Source organism: Carya illinoinensis, chromosome 13, assembly GCF_018687715.1.
Source record: "Carya illinoinensis cultivar Pawnee chromosome 13, C.illinoinensisPawnee_v1, whole genome shotgun sequence".
Classification (NCBI taxonomy): Eukaryota; Viridiplantae; Streptophyta; class Magnoliopsida; order Fagales; family Juglandaceae; genus Carya; species Carya illinoinensis.
The window spans coordinates 29,805,563-29,824,161 of NC_056764.1; the positions used below are offsets into that span (position 1 = coordinate 29,805,563).

The 18,599-nt window shown below is 37.3% G+C and overlaps 2 protein-coding genes and 1 non-coding gene across 4 annotated transcripts; all 3 read left to right on the forward strand.

Annotated features, from left to right (window-relative positions):
- Positions 1–955: 955 nt before the first annotated feature.
- Positions 956–14,046, forward strand: LOC122292105 (PH, RCC1 and FYVE domains-containing protein 1-like). Of its 2 annotated transcripts, XM_043100327.1 has the most exons (9): positions 957–1,768; positions 3,839–3,925; positions 5,692–5,781; positions 6,506–6,586; positions 6,728–6,922; positions 7,002–9,140; positions 10,663–10,809; positions 12,841–13,223; positions 13,553–14,046. In XM_043100327.1, the coding sequence occupies exons 1-9, from the start codon at positions 1,718–1,720 to the stop codon at positions 13,683–13,685; spliced, it is 3,306 nt and encodes a 1,101-aa protein (XP_042956261.1). In that variant the 5' UTR covers positions 957–1,717; the 3' UTR covers positions 13,686–14,046. The 2 variants fall into 2 exon arrangements, with proteins under 2 accessions (XP_042956262.1, XP_042956261.1); XM_043100328.1 differs by lacking the exon at positions 6,506–6,586 and having other exon boundaries at positions 956–1,768.
- A 1,101-nt stretch (positions 14,047–15,147) lies between these two features.
- Positions 15,148–17,940, forward strand: LOC122292106 (pentatricopeptide repeat-containing protein At5g27110). Its single transcript, XM_043100330.1, has one exon. The coding sequence runs from the start codon at positions 15,213–15,215 to the stop codon at positions 17,310–17,312; it is 2,100 nt and encodes a 699-aa protein (XP_042956264.1). The 5' UTR covers positions 15,148–15,212; the 3' UTR covers positions 17,313–17,940.
- Positions 17,941–18,076: 136 nt separating this feature from the next.
- Positions 18,077–18,148, forward strand: TRNAE-UUC. Its single transcript has one exon. It is a non-coding gene; the product is annotated as a tRNA-Glu (tRNA).
- The last annotated feature ends 451 nt before the right edge of the window (positions 18,149–18,599 follow it).

Here is an 18,599-nt window from a genome sequence, read left to right on the forward strand (position 1 = left end):
GTACATCACTCCACTAAAATAGATAGAAAAGTTTTAGGACCACTTTGACAAAAAGTCGACAGAATTTTCTGACTTGTGGCTAACCCACTTTTCTATAAAGTGTACCATCACGGTGTTGGTCTTAATCAACAATGGTGGAAAAAGCCAAGTGCCCTTGTTAAGGGCATCATGCTCCTATTGTGAACTCCAGCCATTTTGCCTCTACTTTTTTTTCACCTTTCTCACCACCCATTTTCCTTTGTACAAGTCACAATTACGTTTGTTTTTTTTAAGGCATTTGGGGTTAGAGGGAAGGGATTCGATTCCTAAATATTTCATGTTGCTGCAAGGATTTATAGTCCATGTTTTCCCTACAAGTTGACAAATGATTAATATGTGCCTAGGCGTTGAAATAATCAACTCTTTGTAGGTTTCCAACTTTCTATAGAATTGCCACAAAGTGATTGGATTGGCATGTGAGGCTTACGCGTCGCTTTGCCCACACATGAATTTCACGGTCCTCAAAACTTCCGATAGTTACACGTGCTTGATTATTAGAATCGGCATCTTCAAATCTTCTAAATCCGGCCCATCCCACCCAATCAATCCGATCCCCACTTGTCACCATAGTAGCATTTGTGATTTCTCGACCACCATGAAAGGCAATAAACCTCAAACTTTAGAAAAAGAGGATAGAAAAACCATCCAGCTATTTTTTATTTTTATTTTTTGGTTTGGACAGTGATTATTTTGATTCCTCTTGACTTGGTGAGTCTACTTTCAGTTATAATCTTTTTTTTTATTTGAAATTGTTTTCCGCAAAATAACAGTCAAAGTCTCCACGGCATTGTCCACTCTCTGCCTTGGTTGTTGACAGCTTGACATTTAACCCAAAGAAACCAAAGAACTATAGCATTATTATTATTATTATTATTATTATTATTATTATTATTATTATTTTCTTCCCAACCTTTCTTTCACATTTTCCTTCCATCCAAGCGCGGAAGTAAAGAAATAAAGAAGAAAAATAAAAGGAAAAAACTTTCCCGAGAAAAGAAGCAAGTGTCAACTTGGAAAATTTAGATATATATGATGGGCGTTATCCTACCCCCATCCATTTGTTTTTTTCATTTTCTTTCTTTCTCCTGTTGCTAAATACTACTACAACATTTTTCTACTTTCATGATTCCTCTCTCTCTCTCTCTTCTGCTCCTGATCCTGAGAGCATCGATCAGATCATAGTTTCCTAGATTTTCCCACTCTTTCCCGTACTTTCTCGACCCCGAAAATCTCTCTCCCAGACTAACGGGCGCGCGCACACACATACGCGGACACACCTCGAGCTTCGCGACCTGTCGATCACCAACTGCTTCGATTGATTCTCTTCCCATAATTAAACAACTGCTCTTCTTACACACTATATTTTACTTCGCAGTCCTCGCTGCACGAACCGTACTCAATTCGAAGCATCGGATGGTACGGTACTGTCAGTGCAGCTAGATACGGAAACCGTAACTGATGGAACTGGCGCGGAACTGAGTGTGTATGAATGCTTGCCACGAGGCTCGATGGGGCTTTTAGGGCTGAGTGAGAGTGTGAATTTGGGGGTGAGTTGGATAGGGAAGGCGTGGTTAAATGAAATTGCTGAATGGAAGGATTTGGTTTTGAGAATGGGTGAGTCAAAGACTGGTGGTGGCGTTTAGGTTTTCGTTTTTGCGTGATATCGCGGACGGATAGGATGGCTTCGGATCTTAACAGGGCTGGTCCCGTCGAAAGGGATGTCGAGCAGGTATTTGCTTTCCTTCGTTTCTTGGATATTTTAGTTTATTCCTTTGGTACAGTGTTATACATTCAAGAATCGGCTGATTTTGAGCTTACAATGAGATAGCAAACACTGTGAATTCTATGTCATTGCTGGTGCTAAGTGTTAATTTTTGTTTGGTTCTACGTGATGCTAGGTATTCTGGATATGAATCTACGCGATGTTTTTTTTTTCATCAATACGATTCTAATAATGATGGTGCAATTATTTGCGGAGTTGGGTTGCTCATGATGGATATTTGTGGAGTTAGACTAAGTTGTTTGAACAGACTTAATGTACTTGTTACCGATGAATTTTCAAATTTCAAGTCGTTGGAATGAACTGAAAGATGATTTTTTTTTTCATGGTGGGATGACTTTCTTCTTCTTCTTCTTTTTTTTTTTTTTTTTTTATCGGTAAATATGAATTTTATTAAAAAAAAGGCAAAGCCAAGTACACGGGACATGTACAAGAATGGTAGGATGACTTTCTACCTTAAATTGTTGGTCAGCAATGTTCTTTTTCACCATTGGCTAACCACCCAATGTCGGGATGTAGTTTGCTCTTTGTGATATGCATCTGTGACGGGAAGAACTAAACAGGAGAGTTTTCTTTTCTTTTTATTTTTTATTTTTGACTCCATTGAGGCCCCATGGGCCTATGAGCAAATGTCCGTACGTCACCCTCTCGCATCCTTTAAATTTTGTTCCTTTGTGTTGGTGGGATTCCATCCCAGGCCTCTTGGGGTTACACCAAGAGAGTCAGATTTTGTTTTGACTTGCAAGTTATCCACTTCCCCCCTTCAGTGCTAGTCCTAAAAACTGGTAGTGGATAGCTTGTAAGTCAAAAGACAATCTTTACAAAACCTTCCCTCTTTTCTGGACTGGTTCATAGATGAATGTTGTCCCTCAGAAAGTTTATGGCCGAACAACATAATGCTCACTTAATATAATTCTATGGATTAATATTATACTTATGGGTTACTTATAACTGATCTTTAACTAGAAATTATAAAAAAGACCGATATTAAACAAGTCGATATCTAAAATCTTTTATAGCATCTCTGAAATGTTCAGGAAGTTGACTTATCACAGTTGATAATTGAATTGGATATATCATCTTTATACATGATATAATTTGCAAGGTTAGGCCAGATACTACTCGAAAAGAAAGGTCAGATGCCTTTATAAGAACTCTCTATCTACGCAAGAGTATTATAATGTGGCAAGAAATGTCAAGTTTTTTGTAAATATACTGAGAGAAAAAGGAGATACGAGCATGAACTCTAGAATCCACACTGCCTGCTTACCAATCTTTGAGTAGATCTCAATCTAGACTCCTGGAGGAGTGGGTGGGGAGGTCAACTATGTTATAATCTTTCTGCAAGAGATTTTCTGCTTTATGCCCTTGTAAAATGTCTAGTCTAGTCTATTCCAGTCACTTAGATTCAGAGTGTAAGTAGGTGCTACCTCACTGATCAAGTGGGATAACAGAGCAGATAGGATTTTCAAATGGGACTTACTGTATCAGAATTTATTTTGGAATCTTGTTTGTGGGTGTTTTTTTTTTTTTTTTTGATAGGTTCTTGTTTGTGGGTGTTACTAGGCATTTCTTTTTTTTTTTTTTTGATAGTTTTTTTTTTTGATAGGTAAAAGAAGTTTTATTGATCCACGTAAACAGGCAAAGCCCGAGTACATAAGAGATATACGAAGAAGAGCCTAATTACAAAACTACGTGCTACTGATAGTAGCATACAAATCGTTTAGGCTCGTTCCATTCCATACTATAGAAGAGGCCCACAACAACAAAGTGTGATTTGATAGTTAATAACAGTTTTATTATCATAAATAGGCATAACCCAAGTACACAGGAAGTATACAAGAGGAAATACCTACATATAGCAACTAGGCATTTCTTATTTATAACGTTTAATAGCATGCGTGTCATTTTTTTTCTTACTTCTTTATGTTCTCCTCTTGATAATCGGCTTGTGTTATTGCCTGCTTCCAAATGAGCTGAACATGCTTAAGTTAGGTTCTTGGGTGATATTTATGGCAGGCCATTACTACGCTTAAGAAAGGTGCATACTTGCTCAAGTATGGAAGAAGGGGGAAGCCCAAGTTTTGTCCATTCCGGCTTTCCAATGTAAGCTTGACCCCTATTTTTAGTCATGTGTATGCAATCTTCTACATTCGAGTCTGCATTCCATAGTTATCTTTTATATATTGGAAAGTATGCATGCTTGTGCATTCCCACCTCCTTCCACTAGTTTATTATTTTTATTTAAATCTAATATTATGTTATTGGAACAAAAGTTTTTTTATAAGTAAGAAAATTTTATTAATAGAAACTAGGTAAAGCCGAGTAGATAGGAATTATACAAGAGAGACACCTAGTTTAGAAGAGGGAGAATATAAATAACTTATGTTTCTAATCTTTCTTATGTGGGATTTCGGGCTTGTTTGGGTAACGAGGTATTTTCAGATATTCTCAACACTTCTCATAATTTCTTTCCCAAACATCACTCAAACACAAAACATTTTTCAATTTCAAATCTTCAAAGTGTCCAAAGGAGCCCTTGGTATCTTTCATGAACATTATCAAGCTTCTAGTCAGGTAAGTGGTATTACACTTTTAGTATCTGTATTTCATGGTCTGTTGTAGTTATAGTTAACTATTTAGTTCCAGAAAAATTGTGAATTCTTTTACTTTGGCGGGAAGGGTGTGGGAGAGATAGTTCTCTTTTCAGGTATCAGATAGCAATGTAATTATCCAGCAAATAAGCACCGCATATGATGTCTCCCTCTCTCTATGTGTGGAACAACCAATCCAAACATTGTACAATCGTCCTAACTTGGTGTATAACTAACTGTAACATTACCTTCTCATAGGGTTAGGAATGCTACATTATGACATTACATAGAACCAGGTAATAAGTGGTCCATAAACGTTGAAACCTCAAAATCATAACTTTATTTAATCACAATTCAATTTGTAAAAGAGTTTAATAAATTGAAACTAAACAATATCCTCAAAATATGATGACATAAAAATCCAAAACTTAACAACCATGTAGTGAACATTTATTATAAAGGTCAACATTTTTCCTTTTTAAAAGCTCACAAAATTTTCATCATCCAGAGATGCCCTAAGTTTTCCCTTCTCTATTTATTTGTTTTTTCATATTTGTTTAACACATCTATGCTCTGATTTCCTCATGATGAAGGAAATTGGGATAAGAAAAGAGTGACACATGCCCTCTCTCTTATATATTTATTTATTACATTTAATTTTTTATTGTTGATAAAAAAATTAATTTCCATGCATTCTATTTGTACAATTACTAAATTGTCCCTAAGTTTTTACAAAATTACAAAACCTCCCTTTTTAATAGTCCTTTTGTGTTTTTCATTTTACAGAAATATATTCATATTTCTTTTGTGATACAGCATGCAGACACAGATAAATTTGGACAGAATCCATTCAGTTGTAGTTGTTCCTGCTGAAAGATAAAAAAATAAAAAGGATGACTGTTTTATTTATTGTCAAACCAGATGCCATTTCCAAAGTACAATAAGTAGGCATTACTAGCTAAATACATGCCAACCAAACACTCAAATTGAATATAATTTAATTCATAATATATCCTATTCTCCTATGGGTTATGACTTGTTATTTTTCCTTCAATGCTCCGCTCAAATGAATGGAATTGGAACAACTAGCTACTTTCTATGAGTACAGTTCATAAATGCTGACTTAGTCCTTGAGAAAGAAAGTTCTCCATGCACTTGTTGTTTGTATCCCTTCCCCCGAAGAAAATAGGTAGCTCCATAAGAAGTGTTATATTCGCATGCCACAGAGCTTTCAGTTTTGCTAGCAAAAGTTAAATGTTTGATTTTTATTGCTTTCAGGACGAGTCTGTTCTGATATGGTACTCTGGGAAAGAGGAGAAGCACCTTAAACTAAGCCATGTGTCTAGAATTATTTCTGGACAACGCACTGTAAGTGTCTTTGATGTGTAGATGATATGTAATATTAGTGACAAGATAGATATCTTTCATCTAATAATTCATCTCATTTTTCTTCATTCCTTTTCTGGTGTGTGAAAATCATTTGTCGGACTAGGACAACTTACATCGTTTATTGTTTAATCAATATATGATAGTTTAGCGTGCAAATCATTGTAATTATAGTCCTGGCCTCGCATGAGTGGAACTCAGAATTAACTTCATCCAATTTAACACCCAACACTTAGTTATAAGTATAATCTCTATTTAACAACTAGTTTATCTTTTAAAAAATTTTCTATTTAAATTGGGAATCTTGCCTCTTTTATTTTTGGTTGAACTTTTATTATTCAGTCACTATCTTCTCTGTCTCTGAAAGGTTTCTTTGCCTTGGATCTTGAATCTGTAAACAGATTGCAGGCTCATGGCTACTGATAGGGTTCTGTCTCTTGCTAAGACAAACTTTAACCAGGATGTTTTGCTGTGTCTGGATGCTAAATTTGTTCACTTGTATTATTGGTCATCTTTTTTTCTCCCTTCACGTTCTCAGTAAAATTTATTGGCATTGGAGATACTGATGATTTCTTATGAGCATCAGGTCACTGGCTTGTTTGTGCGTGCCGTGCACGTTTCTTGCCTTTGACCCATTTTAGTGGCTTCATACTTGGTCATTAAGTTTTTCTACTCTACTAATTAATCATGTTATAATTTTTTCCAGCCAATCTTTCAAAGGTATCCACGGCCTGAGAAGGAGTATCAGTCATTTTCGCTCATATATAATGACAGATCGCTAGATTTAGTAAGATTTGTTTATTTAGTCGTCTCCTTGCACTATTATTGTTATTGGTTGCATCTTGTGGCTGTGGGGTTCTAAGCCATATCTGTCTGGTTTTAGTGTTGAGGTGCTTTGTAATTTGGTGATCTGATCCTTCTGAAACAGATTTGCAAGGATAAAGATGAATCTGAGGCATGGTTTGGTGGTTTAAAAGCACTAATTTCACGTTTCCATCACCGTAAATGGAGAACAGAATCAAGGAGTGATGGAATTCCTTCTGAAGCAAATAGTCCTAGAACATGCACACGAAGAAGTTCTCCTTTGAATTCTCCTTTTGGTAGTAATGAAAGCATGCAGAAGGTATGGTTATCTTGTTTCCAACTCTCTTCCCATTGAGTTAAAAATGTAACTAAAAAGAAGCTTCTTATGCTTGATTCAGGATAGTGGAGATCACCTTCGCCTTCATAGTCCATATGAAAGTCCCCCCAAGAATGGTCTAGATAAAGCATTATCGGATGTCATATTGTATGCTGTTCCTCCCAGGGGTTTCTTCCCTTCAGATTCTGCTAGTGCTTCAGTCCATTCTTTGTCATCGGGAGGATCTGATAGTGTACAGGGTCACATGAAGGCAATGGCGATGGATGCTTTCAGAGTTAGTCTATCAAGTGCTGTTAGCTCATCAAGCCAAGGTTCTGGTCACGATGATGGTGATGCCCTGGGGGATGTCTTTATTTGGGGGGAAGGAATGGGGGATGGTGTTCTGGGTGGTGGAATTCATAGAGCTGGCAGTGGTTTTGGTGCCAAAATGGATTCTTTGTTGCCAAAAGCCTTAGAGTCTGCAGTGGTACTTGATGTCCAGAACATTGCCTGCGGTGGACGGCATGCTGCCTTAGTAACCAAACAAGGGGAGATTTTCTCCTGGGGAGAGGAATCTGGAGGCAGGCTAGGGCATGGAGTAGACTCTGATGTTTTGCATCCGAAGCTAATTGATGCCCTTAGTAGTACTAACATTGAGCTTGTAGCTTGTGGTGAGTACCATACGTGTGCTGTAACACTTGCTGGTGATTTGTACACGTGGGGTGATGGGACTTTCAATTTTGGTCTTCTTGGGCATGGAAATGAAGTGAGTCACTGGGTCCCGAAGAAAGTAAATGGGCCCTTGGAAGGCATACATGTTTCATCTATCTCTTGTGGACCGTGGCACACTGCTATCGTAACCTCTGCTGGGCAATTGTTTACTTTTGGAGATGGCACATTTGGTGTTCTGGGCCATGGAGATCGGAAAAGCATTTCAATACCAAGGGAAGTGGAATCCCTCAAGGGGCTCCGCACAGTCCGAGCAGCTTGTGGTGTTTGGCATACTGCTGCAGTTGTAGAAGTCATGGTTGGGAACTCAAGTTCCAGCAACTGCTCTTCAGGAAAGCTGTTTACTTGGGGAGACGGGGACAAAGGTCGTCTTGGGCATGGTAATAAGGAAGCCAAACTTGTGCCCACCTGTGTTGCTGCTCTTGTTGAACCCAACTTTTGTAGAGTTGCCTGTGGACATAGTCTAACGGTTGCCCTTACAACCTCTGGCCATGTCTATACAATGGGCAGTCCTGTTTATGGCCAGTTGGGGACTCCCCAGGCTGATGGGAAACTCCCTGCTCGTGTTGAAGGAAAGCTCTCCAAGAGTTTTGTGGAGGAGATAGCTTGTGGTGCTCATCATATTGTGGTTTTAACTTCAAGAACCGAAGTCTATACTTGGGGCAAGGGAGCAAATGGTCGTTTAGGTCATGGGGATACAGATGATAGAAACTCCCCAACGTTAGTAGAAGCTCTGAGAGATAAACAAGTCAAAAGTATTGCTTGTGGTATTAATTTTACAGCAGCTATATGCCTCCACAAGTGGGTCTCTGGTGTTGACCAGTCTATGTGTTCTGGCTGCCGACTTCCATTTAATTTTAAAAGAAAACGTCACAATTGTTATAATTGTGGACTTGTTTTTTGTCACTCATGTAGCAGTAAGAAGTCTCTTAAGGCTTCTATGGCACCAAATCCCAACAAACCTTATCGTGTCTGTGATAACTGTTTCAGTAAACTAAGGAAAGCTATTGAAAGTGATGGTTCATCTCATTCTTCTGTGAGCAGAAGAGGAAGTATCAATCAAGGGTCACTTGAATTCTTGGAGAAAGATGATAAGTTGGATTCCAGATCTCGTGCTCAACTTGCTAGATTTTCTTCAATTGAGTCCTTGAAGCAAGTGGAAACCCGATCTTCTAAAAAAAATAAGAAACTAGAATTTAACAGCAGTCGGGTCTCACCTGTTCCAAATGGAGGCTCCCAGTGGGGAGCACTTAATATTTCTAAATCTTTTAATCCAGTTTTTGGGTCATCAAAGAAGTTTTTCTCAGCTTCTGTTCCTGGATCAAGAATTGTTTCACGGGCAACATCCCCAATATCAAGGCGGCCCAGCCCACCTCGATCAACGACACCAACCCCTACCCTGGGAGGACTTACCTCACCAAAGATTGTTGTTGATGATACAAAAAGAACAAATGATAGTCTCAGCCAGGAGGTTGTTAAATTAAGGACACAGGTATATGCTTCTCCCTGCTTTTTAATCCCAAGTTAATTTGCTCATTTACTTGCAGTATCTACCTTTTATTTCACCCACATTTTTTCATGTAGTGAGAATGGGTATTGCACTGGCAGGTGGCAGATTAGAGAAAGCACTATGAAAAAAACATCTATCTCCTTCTTGGTATTGAAACTTGAAAGTAGAGAATGAGTGCTGCGCAACAGTAGGCACTTATGTTGTCAAATTGATTTATATTCTATAACTTAGCCGTCATTCATGATGTGAAAAATGTGGGCTAGCATAAAGTTGTCATTCATGATGTGAAAATTGTGGGCAAGCATAAAATGCAAGTTAGTTTTGTAGGAAAATGAGTGTCATATTGCAGTTATTGACTTGTTTACTTGTGACTTGTGGTGCCGGGGCATACATAAGGTTTTTTGGGTCGGATTTAGGTCAAGATTTTGTCATCTATAGTTCAATTTAAACTGGAAGCAACTCCAATATGATGAAGTTAATAATAGCATGGCATAGAAATGTTTGTATATTGCATGCAACTTGATGATTGATATGATTCTTCCCTCCATCCCTCAGCACTGTTGACCAATATTTTTTTAAAGTAAAAAGACTTCATTAAAAGGTGCAAAAGGCACAATCCAAGTAGTATACAAGAAATACACCTATCTAGAAGGAGAACACTACTGAGCAAGATGTGTTGGAATTTCCCAGACTTGCCCCTCTTTATTTCTTGAGATCAATGAACTAAATAGTAAATGATGAAATTGTGCAAGAAAAGAGAGGACCTCTAAACTTGTCAATGAAATGCAGTTACCTAATAAAAGTGGTTCATATGTTCCTTTTGAAGATTTTAATCTTCCAGAATGGATATGTATCATCATTGTTGTGTCTTCTATGTGGGCTGCATACTGGGTATACCCATCTCCATCTCATATTCTTTTCCTCCTTGGGTCGAACCAAAGAGCTAGTCCATAGTAAAGGGGCACTGCTTGGCTACAAGGGCAATGTGTGTGGTGTGTGCCTATATGGATACATGATAAAATGTCAACGAGTGTTTGTTTATTTCTTTCCATGTTTTTGGACAAGGAGTTGAATAAAGAAAATTATGACTGTTTATCATGATTCTTTAAGTTTCGTGTGTAATTGAAGCTACAATATTTCATACAAGTGTTGGAATGACATCACAGCGCATGAGTACTAGAGTTCATGACAAAGTTAGATAATTCAAATTGGACAAAGTCGAATACTTTCTGAAATTGTGATTGAAGTGACCATTTGTCTGAAGAACTGGTTTTAAGCTTTTAACAAGCATTGATTTATTTTATATGCAAGCATAAAGTTTTAATTGTGATGTATAGCTGACTAATAATGCAAGCTAAACATCACAACTATATGCTTACATATATAACAAAAAAACTATCCTTACATTAACTTTAAATTTCTCTTTTGTACGTTTGTTTCTGACAAGCTATTCCTGCTCAGTTGTATGTTTGTTCATTATTCCTAACCTATCTTTATCTTGCAGGTGGACAATCTCACTCGCAAAGCTCAACTTCAAGAAGTTGAGCTTGAAAGAACAACTAAACAGCTAAAGGAAGCAATGGCAATTGCAGGGGAGGAAACTGCAAAATGTAAAGCAGCAAAGGAAGTCATTAAGTCCCTTACTGCCCAGGTAAGATGGATGTTTACATGCATTAGTGTGATAATGTTTTTAGTTTTTTGGATTACCATGTCAATGAAATCTAGCATTTATGTTCTGCGTGGCAATGGGAAAGAAATTTTTTCTTCTCTTTTTTTTCCCCCTTGAAGGATTTGGATGGAGTCTGTTTTCTGTAAGTCTGGTTTCAGCATGAACTTAAAAGGGATTCTTTTGAAAAAGGAAAAGAAGATAAGATTACTTGCAACATTTTCCCTTTTTATTGCAGAGAAGTGCTATTTATCATCCCCACACCACACACCAACATGTGATTTGTCATTTTTGTCCTTTTATTTTACACACCACCATGTGATTTGTCATTTTTGTCCTTCTATTTTACACACCAACATGTGATTTGTCATTTTTGTCCTATTTTAAATAGAAGGACAAATATGACAAATCACATGTTGGTGTGTGGCGTGGGGATGATAAGTAGAATTTTTCTTTATTCCAATATGTTGATTACTTGCAACATTTTCCTATTTTATTCCAATATGTCATCATAACTGGAAAGTGCAAAGAGGTTAAAGAACTCCTGAAGTAAGCTGGAAGAACATATGCACGCAGACAGGCGCAAAGATTATCATTACATGTAATTTATATGCATCCATAAAAGGGAAAAAAAGGTACAATTGCAATGAAGTAAACAACTATGGTTATGATGTTAGTTGTATATTTATAGATATTTAGGTACTGGAGCATTTAGAGAACTAAGCCGGAGCAGATAGGATACAATTTGTGCTTGTTTCTCCAAGCTTTTAGACCATAAACTTGCCAAAATACTTTGTGGCCTTGGTTCTTATGAGGCTATATTGAGGTGCATTTTAACATTTTATTCAGACACGTTCACTCTGGCTATAAATAATTTTCCACTATTATTTTTTCTTTAACATGTTGCAATCCACCAATGCCTCCATTTTCTGTATATACCACTTGGTTAAGCTCCGCAGCATATTGAGCTCTAATTAGTCACACCATCCTGCTCAAGGTATAATATCCTTTTCATTAATGATGTTAAGATTGCTGGATTTCTGCTGGGTAACTTGTTTTTGCTGTGAGGTCAATAGAGGCTTATACTGTTAAACAGTTGGCATTTCCTGAAAACTCTGTGGCACAAGCTCCATAAGTAGGCTTTATATGTTTCTAGCGTACTTAAAAATTGAGTCTTCGCTTCTCTTTTGTCAGAGACATTTAATAGATACTTGGGTTGGTTTTGAACTCATGTTTCATTGGATGCTGATGGAACCTTAATGCTTTATGATCCTTGATAAAGATTAAAGTTCTGCACTTTTATTTATTAGTAATAATTATTCAAACTACCTATCAAAAAAAGTAATAATTATTCAAACTAAAAAATTGGTGTAATTCAAGTACACTGGAAGTACACGAGAGATGCTGCACCTAAAGAGGAAAAGGAAAAAGAAGAAATCCTGAAAACTAGGAACAGATTCACAAATTTGATTAGCCACCCAAAGATAAGATTTGAATGAAAAAGCCTTAATCCCTTCCATTGATTTCTCACAATCTTCAAAGCTCCAACCATATGTCTCTCTCCTAATACAACACATTAAGCAAAATGGAGTCAATTTTGATAAAACCCCATGATGGTTTCCAAACTGTCCTTTCAACACTCAAGGAGATCTACCACTCTTGGAGGCATTACACAATCCACTCCAAATAGACTAAATGCACGATTCCACAAAGCACAAGTGATTCCACAGTGAAGCACTAGATGGTTGACTGATTCTCCAGTACTTCTGCACACAAAAACTAATAAACAGTGCTAAGAGTTTCACGCAGGAGTCGTAGGGGTTAATTTCCAGAACAGTGACTTCAGAGCTCATAAATCACATGTAGGAGGAAAGAGACAATATACAAAAAAATTGGTTGTCTAAAAGATGATGTAGGTTATATGATCGTATTTTACAGACAACTAACATTAATCTTAAGGAGTCACTTTTACTTGAGCTTTATGCTGAAACACATTTTTGTCTTTGTGCTGAACAGTTGAAGGACATGGCTGAAAGGCTGCCTTTGGGAGCTGCTCGGAGCATCAAATCACCTTCTCTTGCTTCTTTTGGCTTCAGTCCTACTTCCATTGACGTTTCAAACGTTTCTATTAGCCAAATGAATGGTCAACTGACATTCCAAGAACAAGACCCAAATGGAATGAACAGCCAGTTACTTTCTAACGGATCAAGCACCAACAGTAACCGTAGTTTAGGCCACAACAAACAATCCCATTCAGATCCAATGAGTAGAAATGGAAGCAGAATAAAGGAATCTGAATCTAGTCTTGATACTGATGTGGAGCAAGACGAGCCCGGTGTATATATTACACTCACATCTCTTCCAGGAGGTGCCAAGGATCTTAAGCGAGTTCGCTTCAGGTACATCACCTGCAGACCAGTTTTCTTTCCATTTAAAAGGGCGGTTATATTGCATTGCTTACATGTCTTGATTATCATTTTCCTCTTACTGTTTTAATACTTAGTTTTGTGGGGGTTTTTTTCACTTTGCCCTTGCATCTGAAAACCCAGAGCTCGTTGTCTTTGCCCCCCTTGGGTACTGAGGAGATGTAGAATTTCTTATGCACCTCTTAATCGAGTTTAAGAATTAACCATATCATGATTTTAGTTATATGGTAGGGAAAAAAAAAATCTTATCATGATCTTCCACCTGGATAAAATGTGAAGTGTTATTTAAATGGTGAATGCAGTCGGAAGCGATTCAGTGAGAAACAGGCAGAACAGTGGTGGGCAGAGAACAGGGCGAGAGTATATGAACAATATAATGTACGGATGATTGACAGGTCAAGTGTTGGCGTGGGAAGCGAGGACTTGGCTAATTGACATATGGGAATGATCATATGTAAATGAAATGATCTTTTCCACAATACAGCTTCTCACTTACTGGGAGGTTGATACTAATTGATTAGATGTGGCTTCCATCTGCTATCCAAGTTTGAGGGAAGCAAGGTTTGGTATAAGGAGAGAATCAGAAGGGTTTGATTTGTTTTTTGTATTTTTGCATAATTTTTTTTTTTTCCTTTTTAAGATTTTTACCTTCCATTTTTTTTCCCTATATGTGCCTTGGTGTGGGGGTTGAGAGTGATGAGAAATGTAAATTCGTAGTAGGTTGCTGGCTCTTCTTGTAGTTGTGGATACCATGTAAATTCCATAAGCAAAATGTATCTGCTGATAATTTCTGTCAGTCTATAAATTCATTAGGCTCATCCTAAAGGCAGCAGTTACATACCATTTAGGGGCAAATGCATCTTTCCATTCGTCTTCTCGGCTTATTGTTACAGGAGAAATTGCTTTTTTTTTTTTTTTTTTTTTAAATATATTTATACAAACTTGTAAGAGGTATGCTACTTATAAATAGGTCATTGCTTACTTTTAAATTTATTATAGTTGTAAAAATAGTTGAAAGACCTTTAATTAACGTGGCAATTTCTACTTAGTAGATCGTTTTGTGGCAATAGACGGCCTTGGAAATATATATATATATATATATATATATATATATATATTTTACCCGTAATAAACAACATTTTTATTAACTCAATTGACTTTTTGCATAAAAATCGTCACAAATCCAAAGTAATAATGGTTCAATTGGAAAATATATAAACTATTTTATCTGGTGTTGAATGAAGACTTTTAAGATGCGTCATCTTACGGACAAGTCTCACGAGTGTAGGAAATTTACAAAAGTCGATTTTAACGTTTTCACGTGTGATCTAACATTTTAGATCTCATTTAGATATCGAGTTAAGATAAATGGGTTAAGTATTTTATAAATAATAATAAGTTAAGTTAGTGGAGTGACTTCTGAAGTCTATTTAATAAAAGTTTAAATGTATTTAAATATTAAAATGAGTTTAGATGTACTTGTGAGAAATTAAAAAAGGTTGTGAATCCTGTGTAAAGATAGGTTGAGTTAAAAAAAATTGTGAATTTCAAGTATAAAAAGGTTTTGAGTTGAGTTAATTGAGTAATTTGAGAGTCGAGTATTTAAATATTAGACTCAGCATAAAAGTAGATCAACTCAGTTTAGTCATATTTTAAACGTGGCCTTAAGATATTGTGACTCAGCTCCATTTAATCCCCCAGGATTTGTTTCACGAGTTTTGTTATATACAAGCAAAGTCGCGTACTAATCTGCGTACCAATACTGATTTATTCATACTTAAAATTTAAATTAACATTATTTTTAATAAAATCTATTTTTTGATCAATCACATCAAATTAATATACATATTAATACATAATTGTGTTTGCAATTATATTTTTTCTGTTTCACGTAGATCTCTCTGTGTCCGAGACATGTGTCTGTCCATCTTATAGCTGCTACATGCTCATATTTGTTACGGAATGGACACCATAAAGCTATGTTCTCTATTGAGAGCATGCGTAAATTCTAAGTCGCTCAAGCACGGCAAGCTCATCCACCAGAAGATAGTCTCTCTAGGCTTACAGAACAACATCGCCATTTGCAAAAACCTCATCGACTATTACTTTTCATGCCAATTGTATGATTCTGCCAAGCTTGTTTTCCGAACCATTGATAACCCTTTAGACATCTCTTTGTGGAATGGCCTCATGGCTGCTTACGCCAAAAACTTCATGTTCATTGAAGTTCTTGAGCTGTATGAGAGTTTATTGCATCACCAATATTTGAAACCCAATGGTTATAGTTACCCAAGCGTTCTCAAGGCCTGTGGTGGATTAGGTAGGGTTGGTTGTGGGAAGAGGATTCATACCCATGTGATAAAAACTGGTTGTCTAATTGATGTTGTTGTGGCCAGTACTCTTGTAAGCATGTATGCAAAATGCAATGCTTTTAATTATGCTATACAGCTATTCGATGAAATGCCCGATAAGGATGTGGCTTGCTGGAATACCGTGATTTCTTGTTATTATCAAGATGGGCAAGCTAAAAAAGCGTTGGAATTATTTGAAAGAATGAGAGGCTCTGGGTTTGAGCCTAACTCAGTGACACTCACAACTGTCATTTCGTCGTGTGCAAGGCTTTTAGATTTGGAAAGAGGGAAGAAGATTCACATGGAGCTGATGAGAAAAGCGTTTGTGTTGGATGATTTCACCAGCTCTGCCCTTGTGGACATGTATGGAAAATGTGGTTGTTTAGACATGGCTATTGAGGTTTTTGAGCATATCCCAAGAAAGACTGTGGTCACATGGAACTCCATGATTTCAGGATACAGTTTAACAGGTGACAGCAGATCATGCATTGAGCTTTTTGGAAGAATGAATGAGGACAGAATTAAACCTACTTTAACTACTCTAACCAGCATTTTATTGGCTTGTTCGAGATCAGCCCAGCTTCAACATGGAAAATTCATACATGGATATATAGTAAGAAATGGAATAGAGGTTGATTTCTTTACTGAAAGCTCCTTAATTGATTTATACTTCAAATGTGGAAGTGTTATGTCAGCCGAAAATATTTTTGAAAAGATGTCCAAGACAAATGCAGTTTCATGGAATGTTATGATTTCTGGATATGTGACTGTAGGCAATTATTTCAATGCTCTTGGCATCTTTGCTGACATGAAAAAGTCTGGTGTCAGACCAGATGCCATTACATATACTAGTGTTTTATCAGCTTGTTCCCATCTGGGAGCGTTGGAGCAGGGTAAGGAGATTCAAAGCTATGTCATTGAGACTAAGTTGGAGACAAATGAAGTAGTCATGGGGGCTCTCCTTGACATGTATGCTAAATGTGGTGCTGTGGATGGAGCACTTGATGTTTTTCATCAATTGCCAGAGAAAGATACCGTGTCATGGACGTCAATGATCGCAGCTTATGGGTCTCATGGTCAAGCTTTAGAAGCTTTGAAGCTTTTTCGTGAAATGCAGCAGTCCAATGCAGAACCGGACATGGTTACTTTCCTTGCAGTTTTATCTGCATGTAGCCATGCTGGATTGGTTGATGAAGGTTGCTATTATTTCAATCAAATGATCACCGACTATGGTATTAAACCTAGCGTTGAACACTACTCATGCTTGATTGATCTTCTAGGACGTTCTGGAAGACTGCGTGAGGCTTATTGGATTCTCCAAAGAAACCCAGAAGTTACTGAGGATGTTGGGTTGTTAAGCACACTATTTTCTGCTTGCCGTTTGCACAGAAATTTAGAATTGGGTTTTGAAATTTCAAGATTACTTATTGATAAAGATCCTGACGATCCATCGACTTTTATCATTTTATCAAATATGTACGCCTCTGCCGGAAAGTGGGAGGAGATGCGCAAGGTGAGATCAAAGATAAAAGAGCTGGGATTGAAGAAGAACCCTGGGTGCAGCTGGATTGAGATTAACAATATGATCCAACCATTCTTTGTTGGTGATAAATCACACCCACAATCTGAGATGGTGTATGAATGCCTCGTGATTCTTACCAGTCACATGGGGAAATATGAGTTGTTGCCATATAACAGCTCAGTCAAATAATAACAGCTCAGTCAAATAATGTACTAATAGATGCACCTGGTCGTTTTGGACCAACGAGAGAGAAATGTGAAAATTCCTGATCAGAGGATCCGATGGAGCATCAAGATCTTCAAGAGGATGTGTATGTAATTCTTGGTTAACATTAACTCTACCTCCTGATTAAATCACGACAGGAGGAAACACACTTCTTCAGCTGATAGCCGGTTCTTGAACAGCTTTATCTAATCCAACTCTTGGAGGGACGGTAATATCCATTGTTCATGTGATCTATGCTGAAGCATCTTGTGCTTATTCCCGGGAATTACTATTCCTTTGCCATCAAAGATAACACGCATAGATTTATCCCAGAGGTGATGCAGGAACAAACAAGCACTTGAAGAAACGGGAATCATCAAAGGAAAGTATAGGAATTGAAACGAAATTGGGAACAAGTATGGTACCATATGTTGAGTTGTGCAGTGCATTCATATAGATTCATTAAATCTGCCACACAAGCTTCTATTCTTCTTGTTGTATCATACCATTCTTGTGAAACAATCAGTTGTTTTATCAAACAATAATAGCTTTACATAAAATGATTAAAGAGAGAGAAATGAAAAATTCATTCATCCAACTAGTTTCCATCTTCAAGCTCAATTTACCCAGTGCCTAACAATCCATTGGGCGGATTCTCAATTCTCAGCAACCATCCTTTTCTGTGCGTGAAGTCCTTGACTTACTAAGCCGAAAATTAACCTTTTAAATTAAATTAACTCGCAAAACAATCCGTTGTCGTCCAGCGGTTAGGATATCTGGCTTTCACCCAGGAGACCCGGGTTCGATTCCCGGCAACGGAAGAAACATACATTTTTCTATCTTTTTTACGAGCATTTTGACCAGCAAAAGTAAACTGCAGAGCGAAAGACAGTTCATTCCAATTTTCAACTGTCGATGGCAAGGGACAGTTACTTGGCTCGCGTGACCGCCGGAGTTGCAGTTGTTGAAGGTTCAAGAGGTCGAAACATCGAACATCAATAAAATCTAAAATAGTTGAACTTAATAGGTTTTCTTCCTCTTCTCTAATGGTGACTGGTTGCTATTTCAATTTCAATCTTCGCCTAGCCCAACCTGGTCTAGCTGCATTCTATGTTTGCCTTTGTTTGTTATATTGGTTGCTTCTTATTATGTTGATCCTCATTTTGTGCGATTTAGTATATGGTTAGCACAATTTGAGATATTAGAAAGTGATCTACAATCCATTTTCATACATTCGATTTCAATGCTTGAAAGGCTGATTTTACACTTAAT